General features: G+C 47.0%; 1 protein-coding gene across 1 annotated transcript in view; it reads left to right on the forward strand.

The window, feature by feature from the left end:
- Positions 1–19,034, forward strand: part of LOC144484373 (NACHT, LRR and PYD domains-containing protein 12-like) — a 48,204-nt gene that overhangs the window by 12,908 nt on the left and 16,262 nt on the right. Inside the window, exons 4-7 of the mRNA XM_078202895.1 lie at positions 5,808–5,978; positions 9,989–10,159; positions 14,173–14,343; positions 18,355–18,525. Coding sequence (XP_078059021.1) covers positions 5,808–5,978; positions 9,989–10,159; positions 14,173–14,343; positions 18,355–18,525 — 684 coding nt within the window. The remainder of the gene's footprint in view (positions 1–5,807; positions 5,979–9,988; positions 10,160–14,172; positions 14,344–18,354; positions 18,526–19,034) is intronic.

A 19,034-nucleotide genomic window follows, 5' to 3' on the forward strand; every position in this document is an offset into this window, starting at 1 on the left:
TCCAATCTGATGAATTGCTGCTCCATCAGTCTGCTCTTGAACATCAGAAAAGTGTCATCCTTCCAGTGCCTCATGAACATCACTGCAGGAGTTCCTGAGGGTGATGTCCAAATCCCAACCACCTTCAATTGCTTTATCAATGTCCTGCCTTCCATTATAATGTCAGTAGTGAGGATGCTCACTAATGATTGCACAATGCTCAGTACTGTTCACAATTCCTCAGAGACTTAAGCAGTCCATGCCCATAAACAGCAAGACCTGAACAAAACAGAAAATGGTGGAAAGGCTCAGCATGTCTGACAGCTTCTGTGGAGAGAGAACAGCTAACCCTTCGAATCTGGATGACTCTTCGACAGAGCTAGCGCCTTGAGCTCTGAAGAACTTTCAGGCTTAACCTGATAAATGGCAAGTAATGTTTCACTGCACAAATGCCAGGCAAGGACCATCTCCAACAGACGGGAATCTAACCATATTCCCTTTACATTGAATGGCAGCACCATCGCTGAATCCTCGACCATCAACATCCTGAGTGGTGGGGGCACACTGGGACCATTGAACAGACACTGAACTGTAAACACTATGGCTCCAAGGGTAGATCACAGTCTGGGAATTCGGAGATGAGGAACTCGCCTCCTGTCTCCCAAATGTTTGCCCACCATCTCCAAGGCACAAGTCAGCAGTGTGATGGAATCCGCTCATCTTGCTGGATTGACTGCAGCTTCAAAAACACTGAAGAAGCTCATCCATGGAAAATGAGCCCACTGGATCAGCTGGCCATTCACCAAACTAAACATTGACTGTCTCTACCACTGACGCACAGTGGCAGTATTTTACCACATACAAGGTGGAATGTAACAGCTCACCAAGGTTCCTGAGCCAGCATCATCCAAACAGGCACTATCCATCACCGAGATGGCCAAGGATATCAGAAGGATGGGACACCAACCAGCTTCAGATTTCTTTCCAAACCACACACCATTCTGACTTGGAATATATTGCTTTTCCATCACTGATGCGGGATCATAATCCCGGATGTCCCTTCCTAGCGGTTTTGTACCAGATGCTCTGCAGAATTTAAGAAGATGGCTCACCACCTCCTTCTCAAAAGCAATTGGGGATGGGCTGCAAGTGTTGGCATTGCCAGTGATACCATCATCCCTTGAAAGAATTAATAAAGACAAGCGCTACCCACTGTAGAGGTGGGTAATTGTGCCTGTGTGTAACCCAAACACAGTCACGGAAGAGAGAAAAAACAGCTGCGACAGGACAAATAGTGTGACCATTGCACAGGCCAGTGGAATTCTAAAGATAGATCTGGTGGAACTATTTAATATACTCAGCGAGGGTCTCAAATGTCCAGGTGTTGTGCTGTGTTCCATACAACCTGGATCTAGAGTGGAGAAGCTTTGAAGAAAGTGTGATGCAATACAATGTTGACCAGATGCTTCATGATGAGGAACCCCATGGACCACAGGCCAGGGACATGGGATATGTGTCAGGGAGGATGGAGATTCAGTAATGCAGACATGTTTTCCAAGAACCTTAACTGACACAGCCATTCAGTGTAATAAATCTTCACCATCTCCAGCCCTGTTGCTGTTTCTGTGAATGTTTTATAATTTCCCTGGAGCCGTCACGACATGAAACAAAGGTATTGGAATTGTATTGACCTGATTCAGTGCTGTATTTCCCATCTCACATTCCCAGTGAACTGTTAAAGACCCAGTAATATGGTGAAGCATTTTTTTAGTGGTGCTCCATCTCTGAATTTACTGAAAATACAGACATAACAAAGTGACCAGTAATAACAAAGTATAATCCTGTGAAACCCAAGGAAGCAACCCCACCATGACAACCACCGCCATCCCCGCACTTTCCGCTGAGCTGCAGGCAGCATCTTACCTCTCTCCTCTCCTCTGGGAATTTCGATGACCGTGGCCTTTGTCCTCGGATTTCCTGAGTCCTGGAAGGATCCGGCCAACTGCGGGTCCTCTGCACAGATGCTGGAGTTGTCTCTGTCATCATAGCTTCGTGAGGTGCTTGTGTCACAGTCGGAGCAGAAGGGGACCCACTGCCCACACCAGAGGCATCCTGAGAGGAGCCCCGAATACTGCAGGCAGCCGCTCCTCTATCCATTCAGGGCAAACTGGACCCTCCCTGCTCAGCTGGGGAGGTCCTGACAGTTACTCCAGACACATTTTCCCACCCCTCCCACAGCCCGTGTTCCACAGAGCTCATGGAGGTGGTGAGAACATGCAGGCTCATGTGTATTTCCTGTGGGTGAGAGGCTGGATGTGACTCTCCATGAAGGTCACCAATCTCTCTGTGGAGGATGATATTTGTGCTCAGACCTGAGACATGGTAACACTGCTGGCCTGGATTGACTCCTCCATCCTTTGTGTATGGATACACACAGCCTTTGGAAACTCCACCAAATGTTAAAGTATCCTACGCTGCAGCTCCAGTATCTGCTGCATTGTTAAAGACTCCAGTCACATTTCATCTACCTGAAGCTGACAATGACCTGTCCTCTCGAGAGTGTGAGTGAACTCAGCTATTGCTGCCTTCATCAGCTGCTCGGGTTTGTGTGTGCTCTCCTGTGCTGCCAGATTGTAACCCCTTTGCTAATCGTGAGAGACATTATCTGCTCTGGCGGACGTTATAGAGTATAATGTGACAATCCATCCTCTGACCCCTCCCCATCTTCAGAGCTACACGCCCGTCTCCCTCTCACCGCAGCTGTTGATTTGTGAGAGAGTGAAGAATGTTAGAGGGTAATGCACATTCCAACACGTCCTGCAGACTGTTCCTAACCCAGAGCTCCATGTGACCAATGGAAGACACACAAGCACCAGGTTTTGGACTCAGCAGCAGAGCCTCTCCTGTGCCCATCCATTCACTCACTCACTCTCTCTGGATCCACAACCCATCTCACTATCAGCGATTGCCCACCCAGCCTCCAGGTCTCCCAGCTCCAGCACTGCATCTTCCATTGGGATAAGGATGACACAATCCAGACACTGTCACTCTTGGCTCCTTCTATGACTCTCTGTGCCCTCTTCTACAAGAACATAAATTTCCCTTGTTACTCACCCATCAAAGACACACACAAACCTAACGCTAATTTAGACTGCCCGTCATGGGACCACCAGGATGGTCACTCAGTGTCGGCAGTGCAGCAGCCATCTCTGACTGACTCTTTACTCAGAGAGCGGTTGGGGTGTGGAATGGACTGCCTGCTGTCATAGTGGAGTCGGACACTTTAGGAACTTTCAAGCGGTTATTGGATAGGCAGATGGAGCACACTAGAATGATAGGGAGTGGGGTAGCTTGATCTTGGTTTTGGACAAAGCTCGGCACAACATCGTGGGCCGAAGGGTCTGTACTGTGCTGTACTGTTCTATGTCCTATGTTCCATGTAACCCTTCACAGAGAGGCTGACATATTCCTGAAGATTGATGCTGCTGTCTGGACATTGCCAGTGTCTCTTTCCACAATTTCTCTTTCATCCTTATTCACATATCAGCCTGGAGGCTTAACGCTCACCTTGTCAGAACATATCAGATTATTCATCTTTTGCCTCATTGCAGCCACTGCTCAGACCCTTGGCAGTGTCTATCCAGACTTGCTTGGGTTGATGTGACAGGTCTCCTCCTCCAGTCCTGAGGGAACAGAACCTCCCTGCAAACCGATATAGCCTTGAGAATTTCCAGGGAAGTGTCAGCGAATTGGGTTTAATCAGCCTTCTGCCATTTCAGCCCTTTGTTCATTAACCAGGGCTCCCTCACTGCTCCCTTCAGAGCCTTTAAAAGTGCTGCTGGCTGCCTTTTAACCTGGGGCCAGTATTGCCAGAATTGTGCTGTCCCCTGCAGCCAGTGGTTAAGCTCTGCAATGCGCAGGGACTTGGGGGAAGGTGGGGGGATGACACTTCGTGAGTTGCTCATTCGGAGAGTCAGTGCAGACACAATGGGCCGAATGGCCTCCTCCTGCTCTGTAACAATTCTGTGATTCTGCCTGTGCTGCCTGAGTGCACGGATTTCCCGAACCTGTCAGATATTAATGTGCCTGTTTGGTTATATGTGGAGTTGGTTAGTTCATTTGGTTTGGTGTTTAGAGTGTGATGTAGAATGATGCTAAATCTGAGGGTTTGGTCCTCTTACCGGCTGTGGGGTTCATGGAATCCCATCTCCTCCCATTGCCGCACGTTTATTAAATTGTATCCCTGAAGCTACATGTAACAAATTGTCTCTCTCTCTATTGGAGAGAAACACAAAGAACAAAGAAAATTACAGCACAGGAACAGGCCCTTCGGCCCTCCAAGACTGCACCCACCATGCTGCCTGACTTAACTAATACCCCCTACCCTTCCGGGGACCATATCCCTCTATTCCCATCCTATTCATGTACTTGTCAAGACGCCCCTTAAACGTCACCACCATATCTGCTTCTACTACCTCCCCCAGCAACAAGTTCCAGGCGCCCACTACTCTGTGTAAACAATCTGCCTCGTACATCTCCTTTAAACCTTGCCCCTCGCACCTTAAACCTGTGCCCCCCTAGCAATTGACTCTTCTACCCTGTGAAAAAGCTTCTGACTATCCACTCTGTCCATGCCTCTCATAATCTTGTCGACCTATATCAGGTCTCCCCTCAACCTCCGTCGCTCCAGTGAGAACAAACCAAGTTTCTCCAACCTCTCCTCATAGCTGATGCCCTCCATACCAGGCAACAGCCTGGTCAATCTTTTCTGTACCCTCTCCAAAGCCTCCACATCCTTCTGGTAGAGTGGTGACCAGAATTGAACACTATATTCGAAGTGCGGCCGAACGAAGGTTCTATAAAGCTGCAACATGACTTGACAATTTTTAAACTCAGTGCCCCGGCCGATGAAGGCAAGCATGCCGTATGCCTTCTTGACTACCTTCTCCACCTGCATTGCCACTTTCAGTGATCTGTGGACCTGTACACCCAGATCCCTTTGCCTATCAGTATTAACATTTTATTGAGGACTATGGCGACTAACACTGTCCACACGGCAACATCACCACTTCCAGTTGAAATATCGATACATTTCCAACCATTATTTTTGCAGAATTCTTACGGTGCACAATGAGGCCATTTGGCCCATCGTGTCTGTACCAGCTCACCAAATTAGCATTAGGAATTTGAGTCATTCTCCAGCGTTTTTCTCGTATCCCCGCTCATTCTTTATATTCAAATAATCATCTAATTCCTTTTTGACTGCTTCGATGCAGCCGACCTCCACCACACTTCCCGGCTGTGAATTCCAGACCCGAACCACTGGCAGTGTGAGAAAGGTTTCTGTCGCATCATCTTCAACCCCACCACACACTCCATTCCTGAGCCACTGACCATCCCATGTCCCTCCCTGTGACTCAGGGTAAGGACATGGGAATCCTGTGCTCTTCCCTTTCACCATCATCCTTTTTGTCATTTAATCACTCCGGCACTTCCATTTTGTTCTTTCCTTGTCACCCGCCCATCCCCAGCTCCCTGTCACTTAAAACTATTTAATTCACCGCTATTTCCAATTTCTAATTTTAGCTAATTGAACTGAAACTAAATCTGTTTCTATCTTCACAGATATTGCCTGACCTGATGAGAGTCTCCAACATATTTATTCATATTTCAGATTTACAGCATCAGTAGAATTTTGCCTTCTGTATCAACTGAAGTTGTGTTTCTTGAATGTCCCGCGCTGTACATTATTATTGTTAATGATCTTATTCTTAAAAACACTGTGGATTTACCCTGATTCCTGTTATTTCTCTCTCTCTGATCTCCAGTCTCCGTGGTAACGATCTCACCGATTCTTGTGCCGAGGACCTGGCCTCTGCTCTCAGTACAAACCGCTCACTGATAGATCTGAATCTGGGTGGCAATAAACTGGGAGATTCCGGAGTGAAACTGCTGTCTGTGGCTCTGAGGAATCCGGACTGTAAAATACAGAAACTGCAGTAAGTAGCAGACTGTGTGAGATTGTGTTTATAATCACTGAATATTCAACAATATAATTTCACCACTGGTATTTGTATAAAAAACACTGCCCGTTACTATTGGCGTCAGTTATGAATAAGGAAAACTGCTTTTCCTCTGACTCCTGTTGCTTCTCTCTCTGATCTCTGAGCAATGGGATGTCAGTCCCACAGATCCTTATGTTGAGGGAGTGGGGGTATAATGTTATGGTTCACCCTCTGAGGTCCAGTCATTGGCAACTGCAAACTGTATTGAATTTCTACCTTCGGGTGTGCTGACTCTCAGAATCCCCAACCTGATCCAGTCACATGACTTCATATTATAAGATCCGACAGCTTTGACAAATCAACAGAAAAGGCAATGAGGGACAATTCGCCTGGGAGCAAAGGTCGCCAGTCACAAATCTGATAGGTTTGTGGTCACAGCACAGCTGAAGTAACGTATATAGTTTTGGTCACCTTATGAACGTATTTTATAAACATTTGAGAAAATGTTGGCTTGAGTCTTTCATGGCATGCCAGGCTTATCTTATGAAAAAATATAGAAATTATTCGTCCGATACTCACTGCAATTGGGACGAACCACGGCTGATCATGGTCGGCAGGGTGGTAGAGCTGTTAGCACTGCTGACTCAGAGCGCCAGAGACCCGTGTCAATTCCGGCCTTGGGTGACAGATTGTGTGGAGTTTGCATGTACTCTCCGTGTCTGCGCAGGTTTCCTTCAGTTACTCCAGTTTCCTCCCACATGCCAAAGATGTGCACGCTAGTTTGAGCGGCGATGGTAAATTGACACTTCATGTCAGGGGGATTTGCAGAGTTAATATGTAGGGTTACTGTTATAGGGCCTGGGCGGGATTGTTGTTAGTGAAGGATTGATGGGCCGAATGGCCCACAGCTTGTCTGGACTTGCAGAATCTCACTGGCTGTCCTGTCTGGAGACAATACACATCTCTTTAACCTGTGCTTCATGCTCCCTCCACTCACACTGTTTGTCCCTTTAAGACTTGATTATCTGTAAAGACTGCATTCCAGTCATTATTCTGTAAATTGAGTTTGTGTCTCTGTATGCCCTGTTTGTGAGCATTTCTACACTCCACCTGACGAAGGGGCAGCGCTCCGAAAGCTAGTGGCATTTGCTACCAAATAAACCTGTTGGACTTTAACCTGGTGCTGTTCAACTTCTGACTGTTCCTAACCCAGAGCTCCATGTGACCAATGATGAACACACAAGCTCCAAGTTATGGACTCAGCAGCAGAGCCTCTCCTGTGCCCATCCATTCACTCACTCTCTCTCTCTGGATCCACAACCCATCTCCCCATCAGCGATTGCCCACCCAGCCTCCAGGTCTCCCAGCTCCAGCACTGCATCTTCCATTGGCATAAGGATGACACAATCCAGACACTGTCACTCTTGGCTCCTTCTCTGACGCTGTGTGCCCTCTTCTACAAGCACATAAATTTCCATTGATACTCACCCATCAAAGACACACACAAGCCTATGATGCTGCCAGGCTGCCCATCATGGGACCACCAGGATGGTCACTCAGTGTCGGCAGTGCAGCAGTCATCTCTGACTGACAGGAACCCTTCACAGAGAGGCTGACATGTTCCTGAAGATTGATGCTGCTGTCTGGACATTGCCTGTGTCTGGGTGGAGATGTTCTTTCCACCATTCCTCTTTCATCCTTATTCACATATCAGCCTGTAAGTTTAACGCTCACCTTGTCAGAACATATCAGGTTATTGATCCTTTGCCTCACTGCAGCCACGTGCTGCCTGCTCTGGCCCTCGGCAGTTTCTATCCAGACTTGCTTGGGTTGATGTGACAGGTCTCCTCCTCCACTCCTGAGGGAACAGAACCTCACTCCAAACCGATATAGCCTTGAGAATTTCCAGGGAAGTGTCAGCGAATTGGGTTGAATCTGCCTTCTGCCATTTCAGCTCTTTGTTCATTAACCAGGGCTCCCTCACTGCTCCCTTCAGAGCCTTTAAAAGTGCTGCTGGCTGCCTTTAAATCTGGTGCCAGCTCTGCCAGAATGGGGCCTTCCCCTGCAGACAGTGGTTAAGCTCTGGAATGCACAGGGTTTTGGGGGAAGGTGGGGGGATGACACTTAGTGAGTTGCTCATTCGGAGAGTCAGTGCAGACACAATGGGCCGAATGGCCTCCTCCTGCTCTGTAACAATTCTGTGATTCTGCCTGTGCTGCCTGAGTGCACGGATTTCCCGAACCTGTCAGATATTAATGTGCCTGTTTGGTTATATGTGGAGTTGGTTAGTTCATTTGGTTTGGTGTTTAGAGTGTGATGTAGAATGATGCTAAATCTGAGGGTTTGGTCCTCTTACCGGCTGTGGGGTTCATGGAATCCCATCTCCTCCCATTGCCGCACGTTTATTAAATTGTATCCCTGAAGCTACATGTAACAAATTGTCTCTCTCTCTATTGGAGAGAAACACAAAGAACAAAGAAAATTACAGCACAGGAACAGGCCCTTCGGCCCTCCAAGACTGCACCCACCATGCTGCCTGACTTAACTAATACCCCCTACCCTTCCGGGGACCATATCCCTCTATTCCCATCCTATTCATGTACTTGTCAAGACGCCCCTTAAACGTCACCACCATATCTGCTTCTACTACCTCCCCCAGCAACGAGTTCCAGGCGCCCACTACTCTGTGTAAAAAATCTGCCTCGTACATCTCCTTTAAACCTTGCCCCTCGCACCTTAAACCTGTGCCCCCCTAGCAATTGACTCTTCTACCCTGTGAAAAAGCTTCCGACTATCCACTCTGTCCATGCCTCTCATAATCTTGTCGACCTGTATCAGGTCTCCCCTCAACCTCCGTCGCTCCAGTGAGAACAAACCAAGTTTCTCCAACCTCTCCTCATAGCTAATGCCCTCCAGACCAGGCAACATCCTGGTAAATCTTTTCTGTACCCTCTCCAAAGCCTCCACATCCTTCTGGTAGTGTGGCGACCAGAATTGAACACTATATTCTAAGTGCGGCCGAACGAAGGTTCTATAAAGCTGCAACATGACTTGCCAATTTTTAAACTCAATGCCCCGGCCGATGAAGGCAAGCATGCCGAATGCTTTCTTGACTACCTTCTCCACCTGCATTGCTACTTTCAGTGATCTGTGGACCTGTACACCCAGATCCCTTTGCTTATCAGTATTAACATTTTATTGAGGACTATGGCGACTAACACTGTCCACACTGCAACATCACCAACTTCCAGTTGAAATATCGATACATTTCCAACCATTATTTTTGCAGAATTCTTACGGAGCACAATGAGGCCATTTGGCCCATCGTGTCTGTACCAGCTCACCAAATTAGCATTAGGAATTTGAGTCATTCTCCAGCGTTTTTCTCGTATCCCCGCTCATTCTTTATATTCAAATAATCATCTAATTCCTTTTTGACTGCTTCGATGCAGCCGACCTCCACCACAATTCCCGGCTGTGAATTCCAGACCCGAACCACTGGCAGTGTGAGAAAGGTTTCTGTCGCATCATCTTCAACCCCACCACACACTCCATTCCTGAGCCACTGACCATCCCATGTCCCTCCCTGTGACTCAGGGTAAGGACATGGGAATCCTGTGCTCTTCCCTTTCACCATCATCCTTTTTATCATTTAATCACTCCGGCACTTCCATTTTGTTCTTTCCTTGTCACCCGCCCATCCCCAGCTCCCTGTCACTTAAAACTATTTAATTCACCGCTATTTCCAATTTCTAATTTTAGCTAATTGAACTGAAACTAAATCTGTTTCTATCTTCACAGATATTGCCTGACCTGATGAGAGTCTCCAACGTATTTATTCATATTTCATATTTACAGCATCAGTAGAATTTTGCCTTCTGTATCAACTGAAGTTGTGTTTCTTGAATGTCCCGCGCTGTACATTATTATTGTTAATGATCTTATTCTTAAAAACACTGTGGATTTACCCTGATTCCTGTTATTTTTCTCTCTCTGATCTCCAGTCTCCGTGGTAACGATCTCACCGATTCTTGTGCCGAGGACCTGGCCTCTGCTCTCAGTACAAACCGCTCACTGATAGATCTGAATCTGAGTGGCAATAAACTGGGAGATTCCGGAGTGAAACTGCTGTCTGTGGCTCTGAGGAATCCGGACTGTAAAATACAGAAACTGCAGTAAGTAGCAGACTGTGTGAGATTGTGTTTATAATCACTGAATATTCAACAATATAATTTCACCACTGGTATTTGTATAAAAAACACTGCCCGTTACTATTGGCGTCAGTTATGAATAAGGAAAACTGCTTTTCCTCTGACTCCTGTTGCTTCTCTCTCTGATCTCTGAGCAATGGGATGTCAGTCCCACAGATCCTTATGTTGAGGGAGTGGGGGAATAATGTTATGGTTCACCCTCTGAGGTCCAGTCATTGGCAACTGCAAACTGTATTGAATTTCTACCTTCGGGTGTGCTGACTCTCAGAATCCCCAACCTGATCCAGTCACATGACTTCATATTATAAGATCCGACAGCTTTGACAAATCAACAGAAAAGGCAATGAGGGACAATTCGCCTGGGAGCAAAGGTCGCCAGTCACAAATCTGATAGGTTTGTGGTCACAGCACAGCTGAAGTAACGTATATAGTTTTGGTCACCTTATGAACGTATTTTATAAACATTTGAGAAAATGTTGGCTTGAGTCTTTCATGGCATGCCAGGCTTATCTTATGAAAAAATATAGAAATTATTCGTCCGATACTCACCGCAATTGGGACGAACCACGGCTGATCATGGTCGGCAGGGTGGTAGAGCTGTTAGCACTGCTGACTCAGAGCGCCAGAGACCCGTGTCAATTCCGGCCTTGGGTGACAGATTGTGTGGAGTTTGCATGTACTCTCCGTGTCTGCGCAGGTTTCCTTCAGTTACTCCAGTTTCCTCCCACATGCCAAAGATGTGCACGCTAGTTTGAGCGGCGATGGTAAATTGACACTTAATGTCAGGGGGATTTGCAGAGTTAATATGTAGGGTTACTGTTATAGGGCCTGGGCGGGATTGTTGTTAGTGAAGGATTGATGGGCCGAATGGCCCACAGCTTGTCTGGACTTGCAGAATCTCACTGGCTGTCCTGTCTGGAGACAATACACATCTCTTTAACCTGTGCTTAATGCTCCCTCCACTCACACTGTTTGTACCTTTAAGACTTGATTTTCTGTAAAGACTGCATTCCAGTCATTATTCTGTAAATTGAGTTTGTGTCTCTGTATGCCCTGTTTGTGAGCATTTCTTCACTCCACCTGACGAAGGGGCAGCGCTCCGAAAGCTAGTGGCATTTGCTACCAAATAAACCTGTTGGACTTTAACCTGGCGCTGTTAAACTTCTGACTGTTCCTAACCCAGCCCTCCATGTGACCAATGATGAACACACAAGCTCCAAGTTATGGACTCAGCAGCAGAGCCTCTCCTGTGTCCATCCATTCACTCACTCACTCTCTCTGGATCCACAACCCATCTCACCATCAGCGATTGCCCACCCAGCCTCCAGGTCTCCCAGCTCCAGCACTGCATCTTCCATTGGCATAAGGATGACACAATCCAGACACTGTCACTCTTGGCTCCTTCTCTGACGCTCTGTGCCCTCTTCTACAAGCACATAAATTTCCATTGATACTCACCCATCAAAGACACACACAAGCCTATGATGCTGCCAGGCTGCCCATCATGGGAGCACCAGGATGGGCACTCAGTGTCGGCAGTGCAGCAGCCATCTCTGACTGACCGGAACCCTTCACAGAGAGGCTGACATGTTCCTGAAGATTGATGCTGCTGTCTGGACATTGCCAGTGTCTGGGTGGAGATGTTCTTTCCACCATTCCTCTTTCATCCTTATTCACATATCAGCCTGTAAGTTTAACGCTCACCTTGTCAGAACATATCAGGTTATTGATCCTTTTGCCTCACTGCAGCCACGTGCTGCCTGCTCTGGCCCTCGGCAGTTTCTATCAAGACTTGCTTGGGTTGATGTGACAGGTCTCCTCCTCCACTCCTGAGGGAACAGAGCCTCCCTCCAAACCGATATAGCCTTGAGAATTTCCAGGGAAGTGTCAGCGAATTGGGTTGAATCTGCCTTCTGCCATTTCAGCTCTTTGTTCATTAACCAGGGCTCCCTCACTGCTCCCTTCAGAGCCTTTAAAAGCGCTGCTGGCTGCCTTTAAATCTGGGGCCAGCATTGCCTGAATGGGGCCTTCCCCTGCAGCTAGTGGTTAAGCTCTGGAATGCACAGGGTTTTGGGGGAAGGTGGGGGGATGACACTTAGTGAGTTGCTCATTCGGAGAGTCAGTGCAGACACAATGGGCCGAATGGCCTCCGCCTGCTCTGTAACAATTCTGTGATTCTGCCTGTGCTGCCTGAGTGCACGGATTTCCCGAACCTGTCAGATATTAATGTGCCTGTTTGGTTATATGTGGAGTTGGTTAGTTCATTTGGTTTGGTGTTTAGAGTGTGATGTAGAATGATGCTAAATCTGAGGGTTTGGTCCTCTTACCGGCTGTGGGGTTCATGGAATCCCATCTCCTCCCATTGCCGCACGTTTATTAAATTGTATCCCTGAAGCTACATGTAACAAATTGTCTCTCTCTCTATTTTAGAGAAACACAAAGAACAAAGAAAATTACAGCACAGGAACAGGCCCTTCGGCCCTCCAAGACTGCACCCACCATGCTGCCTGACTTAACTAATACCCCCTACCCTTCCGGGGACCATATCCCTCTATTCCCATCCTATTCATGTACTTGTCAAGACGCCCCTTAAACGTCACCCCCATATCTGCTTCTACTACCTCCCCCAGCAACGAGTTCCAGGCGCCCACTACTCTGTGTAAAAAATCTGCCTCGTACATCTCCTTTAAACCTTGCCCCTCGCACCTTAAACCTGTGCCCCCTAGCAATTGACTCTTCTACCCTGTGAAAAAGCTTCTGACTATCCACTCTGTCCATGCCTCTCATAATCTTGTCGACCTATATCAGGTCTCCCCTCAACCTCCGTCGCTCCAGTGAGAACAAACCAAGTTTCTCCAACCTCTCCTCATAGCTAATGCCCTCCAGACCAGGCAACATCCTGGTCAATCTTTTCTGTACCCTCTCCAAAGCCTCCACATCCTTCTGGTAGAGTGGCGACCAGAATTGAACACTATATTCTAAGTGCGGCCGAACGAAGGTTCTATAAAGCTGCAACATGACTTGCCAATTTTTAAACTCAATGCCCCGGCCGATGAAGGCAAGCATGCCGAATGCTTTCTTGACTACCTTCTCCACCTGCATTGCCACTTGCAGTGATCTGTGGACCTGTACACCCAGATCCCTTTGCCTATCAGTATTAACATTTTATTGAGGACTATGGCGACTAACACTGTCCACACGGCAACATCACCAACTTCCAGTTGAAATATCGATACATTTCCACCCATTATCTTCACAGAATTCTTACGGAGCACAATGAGGCCATTTGGCCCATCGTGTCTGCACCAGCTCACCAAATTAGCATTAGGAATTTGAGTCATTCTCCAGCGTTTTTCTCGTATCCTCGCTCATTCTTTATATTCAAATAATCATCTAATTCCTTTTTGACTGCTTCGATGCAGCCGACCTCCACCACACTTCCCGGCTGTGAATTCCAGACCCGAACCACTGGCAGTGTGAGAAAGGTTTCTGTCGCATCATCTTCAACCCCCACCACACACTCCATTCCTGAGCCACTGACCATCCCATGTCCCTCCCTGTGACTCAGGGTAAGGACATGGGAATCCTGTGCTCTTCCCTTTCACCATCATCCTTTTTGTCATTTAATCACTCTGGCACTTCCATTTTGTTCTTTCCTTGTCACCCGCCCATCCCCAGCTCCCTGTCACTTCAAACAATTTAATTCACCGCTATTTCCAATTTCTAATTTTAGCTCATTGAACTGAAACTAAATCTGTTTCTATCTTCACAGATATTGCCTGACCTGATGAGAGTCTCCCAACATATTTTATTCATATTTCAGATTTACAGCATCAATAGAATTTTGCCTTCTGTATGAACTGAAGTTGTGTTTCTTGAATGTTCCGCGCTGTACATTATTATTGTTAATGACCTTATTCTTAGAAACACTGTGGATTTACCCTGATTCCTGTTATTTTTCTCTCTCTGATCTCCAGTCTCCGTGGTAACGCTCTCACAGATTCTTGTGCCGAGGACCTGGCCTCTGCTCTCAGTACAAACCGCTCACTGATAGATCTGGATCTGGGTAACAATAAACTGGGAGATTCCGGAGTGAAACTGCTGTCTGTGGCTCTGAGGAATCCGGACTGTAAAATACAGAAACTGCAGTAAGTAGCAGACTGTGTGAGATTGTGTTTATAATAACTGAATATTCAACAATATAATTTCACCACTGGTATTTGTATAAAAAACACTGCCCATTACTATTGGCGTCAGTTATGAATCAGGAAAACTGCTTTTCCTCTGACTCCTGTTGCTTCTCTCTCTGATCCCTGAGCAATGGGATGTCAGTCCCACAAATCCTTATGTTGAGGGAGTGGGGGAATAATGTTATGGTTCACCCTCTGAGGTCCAGTCATTGGCAACTGCAAACTGTATTGAATTTCTACCTTCGGGTGTGCTGACTCTCAGAATCCCCAACCTGATCCAATCACATGACTTCATATTATAAGATCCGACAGCTTTGACAAATCAACAGAAAAGGCAATGAGGGACAATTCGCCTGGGAGCAAAGGTCGCCAGTCACAAATCTGATAGGTTTGTGGTCACAGCACAGCTGAAGTAACGTATATAGTTTTGGTCACCTTATGAACGTATTTTATAAACATTTGAGAAAATGTTGGCTTGAGTCTTTCATGGCATGCCAGGCTTATCTTATGAAAAAATATAGAAATTATTCGTCCGATACTCACTGCAATTGGGACGAACCACGGCTGATCATGGTCGGCAGGGTGGTAGAGCTGTTAGCACTGCTGACTCAGAGCGCCAGAGACCCGTGTCAATTCCGGCCTTGGGTGACAGATTGTGTGGAGTTTGCATGTACTCTCCGTGTCTGCGCAGGTTTCCTTCAGTTACTCCAGTTTCCTCCCACATGCCAAAGATGTGCACGCTAGTTTGAGCGGCGATGGTAAATTGACACTTCATGTCAGGGGGATTTGCAGAGTTAATATGTAGGGTTACTGTTATAGGGCCTGGGCGGGATTGTTGTTAGTGAAGGATTGATGGGCCGAATGGCCCACAGCTTGTCTGGACTTGCAGAATCTCACTGGCTGTCCTGTCTGGAGACAATACACATCTCTTTAACCTGTGCTTAATGCTCCCTCCACTCACACTGTTTGTCCCTTTAAGACTTGATTATCTGTAAAGACTGCATTCCAGTCATTATTCTGTAAATTGAGTTTGTGTCTCTGTATGCCCTGTTTGTGAGCATTTCTACACTCCACCTGACGAAGGGGCAGCGCTCCGAAAGCTAGTGGCATTTGCTACCAAATAAACCTATTGGACTTTAACCTGGTGCTGTTAAACTTCTGACTGTTCCTAATCCAGAGCTCCATGTGATCAATGATGAACACACAAGCTCCAAGTTATGGACTCAGCAGCAGAGTCTCTCCTGTGCCCATCCATTCACTCACTCACTCTCTCTGGATCCACAACCCATCTCACCATCAGCGATTGCCCACCCAGCCTCCAGGTCTCCCAGCTCCAGCACTGCATCTTCCATTGGCATAAGGATGACACAATCCAGACACTGTCACTCTTGGCTCCTTCTCTGACGCTCTGTGCCCTCTTCTACAAGCACATAAATTTCCATTGTTACTCACCCATCAAAGACACACACAAGCCTATGATGCTGCCAGACTGCCCATCATGGGACCACCAGGATGGTCACTCAGTGTCGGCAGTGCAGCAGTCATCTCTGACTGACCGGAACCCTTCACAGAGAGGCTGACATGTTCCTGAAGATTGATGCTGCTGTCTGGACATTGCCAGTGTCTGGGTGGAGATGGTCTTTCCACCATTCCTCTTTCATCCTTATTCACATATCAGCCTGTAAGTTTAACGCTCTCCTTGTCAGAACATATCAGGTTATTGATCCTTTGCCTCACTGCAGCCACGTGCTGCCTGCTCTGGCCCTCGGCAGTTTCTATCCAGACTTGCTTGGGTTGATGTGACAGGTCTCCTCCTCCACTCCTGAGGGAACAGAGCCTCCCTCCAAACCGATATATCCTTGAGAATTTCCAGGGAAGTGTCAGCGAATTGGGTTGAATCTGCCTTCTGCCATTACAGGCCTTTGTTCATTAACCAGGGCTCCCTCACTGCTCCCTTCAGAGCCTTTAAAAGTGCTGCTGGCTGCCTTTAAATCTGGTGCCAGCTCTGCCTGAATGGGGCCTTCCCCTGCAGACAGTGGTTAAGCTCTGGAATGCACAGGGTTTTGGGGGAAGGTGGGGGGATGACACTTAGTGAGTTGCTCATTCGGAGAGTCAGTGCAGACACAATGGGCCGAATGGCCTCCTCCTGCTCTGTAACAATTCTGTGATTCTGCCTGTGCTGCCTGAGTGCACGGATTTCCCGAACCTGTCAGATATTAATGTGCCTGTTTGGTTATATGTGGAGTTGGTTAGTTCATTTGGTTTGGTGTTTAGAGTGTGATGTAGAATGATGCTAAATCTGAGGGTTTGGTCCTCTTACCGGCTGTGGGGTTCATGGAATCCCATCTCCTCCCATTGCCGCACGTTTATTAAATTGTATCCCTGAAGCTACATGTAACAAACTGTCTCTCTCTCGATTGGAGAGAAACACAAAGAACAAAGAAAATTACAGCACAGGAACAGGCCCTTCGGCCCTCCAAGACTGCACCCACCATGCTGCCTGACTTAACTAATACCCCCTACCCTTCCGGGGACCATATCCCTCTATTCCCATCCTATTCATGTACTTGTCAAGACGCCCCTTAAACGTCACCACCATATCTGCTTCTACTACCTCCCCCAGCAACGAGTTCCAGGCGCCCACTACTCTGTGTAAAAAATCTGCCTCGTACATCTCCTTTAAACCTTGCCCCTCGCACCTTAAACCTGTGCCCCCGAGCAATTGACTCTTCTACCCTGTGAAAAAGCTTCCGACTATCCACTCTGTCCATGCCTCTCATAATCTTGTCGACCTATATCAGGTCTCCCCTCAACCTCCGTCGCTCCAGTGAGAACAAACCAAGTTTCTCCAACCTCTCCTCATAGCTAATGCCCTCCAGACCAGGCAACATCCTGGTCAATCTTTTCTGTACCCTCTCCAAAGCCTCCACATCCTTCTGGTAGAGTGGCGACCAGAATTGAACACTATATTCTAAGTGCGGCCGAACGAAGGTTCTATAAAGCTGCAACATGACTTGCCAATTTTTAAACTCAATGCCCCGGCCGATGAAGGCAAGTGTGCCGTATGCCTTCTTGACTACCTTCTCCACCTGCATTGCCACTTTCAGTGATCTGTGGACCTGTACACCCAGATCCCTTTGCCTATCAGTATTAACATTTTATTGAGGACTGTGGCGACTAACACTGTCCACACGGCAACATCACCAACTTCCAGTTGAAATATCGATACATTTCCAACCACTATCTTCACAGAATTCTTACGGTGCACAATGAGGCCATTTGGCCCATCGTGTCTGCACCAGCTCACCAAATTAGCATTAGGAATTTGAGTCATTCTCCAGCGTTTTTCTCGTATCCCCGCTCATTCTTTATATTCAAATAATCATCTAATTCCTTTTTGACTGCTTCGATGCAGCCGACCTCCACCACACTTCCCGGCTGTGAATTCCAGACCCGAACCACTGGCAGTGTGAGAAAGGTTTCTGTCGCATCATCTTCAACCCCACCACACACTCCATTCCTGAGCCACTGACCATCCCATGTCCCTCCCTGTGACTCAGGGTAAGGACATGGGAATCCTGTGCTCTTCCCTTTCACCATCATCCTTTTTATCATTTAATCACTCTGGCACTTCCATTTTGTTCTTTCCTTGTCACCCGCCCATCCCCAGCTCCCTGTCACTTAAAACTATTTAATTCACCGCTATTTCCAATTTCTAAGTTTAGCGAATTGAACTGAAACTAAATCTGTTTCTCTCTTCACAGATATTGCCTGACCTGATGAGAGTCTCCCAACATATTTTATTCATATTTCAGATTTACAGCATCAATAGAATTTTGCCTTCTGTATGAACTGAAGTTGTATTTCTTGAATGTCCCGCGCTGTACATTATTATTGTTAATGACCTTATTCTTAAAAACACTGTGGATTTACTCTGAATCCTGTTATTTTTCTCTCTCTGATCTCCAGTCTCAATGCAAACGCTCTGACCGATTCTTGTGCCGAGGACCTGGCCTCTGCTCTCAGTACAAACCGCTCACTGATAGATCTGAATCTCGGTTACAATAAACTGGGAGATTCAGGAGTGAAACTGCTGTCTGTGGCTCTGAGGAATCCGGAATGTAAAATACAGAAACTGCAGTAAGTAGCAGACTGTGTGAGATTGTGTTTATAATCACTGAATATTCAACAATCTAATTTCACCACTGGTATTTGTATAAAAAACACTGCCCATTACTATTGGCGTCAGTTATGAATAAGGAAAACTGCTTTTCCTCTGACTCCTGTTGCTTCTCTCTCTGATCCCTGAGCAATGGGATGTCAGTCCCACAGATCCTTATGTTGAGGGAGTGGGGGAATAATGTTATGATTCACCCTCTGAGGTCCTCTCCTCCTCCTCAGATGTGCACAGCTCTCCCCGGACACAGCATCCATTGATTTGTGAAAGGGGGGAGAGTGAGTGGATGACAGTAAATGGAGGACAGGACATGGTGGTGGAGTCTCACTGTTAGTAACAGATGTCAGTACAGCAGCGAGAGGTGAACTTAGTTCCAATGATCAAGATGCAGAATCAGTTTGGGTAGAGATAAGAATTAACAAAGTTAAATGATCACTTGTGGGAATCATTTATAGGCCCCGAACAATATTCA

The sequence above is a fragment of the Mustelus asterias genome, unplaced genomic scaffold (genome assembly GCF_964213995.1).
Source record: "Mustelus asterias unplaced genomic scaffold, sMusAst1.hap1.1 HAP1_SCAFFOLD_102, whole genome shotgun sequence".
Lineage (NCBI taxonomy): Eukaryota > Metazoa > Chordata > Chondrichthyes > Carcharhiniformes > Triakidae > Mustelus > Mustelus asterias.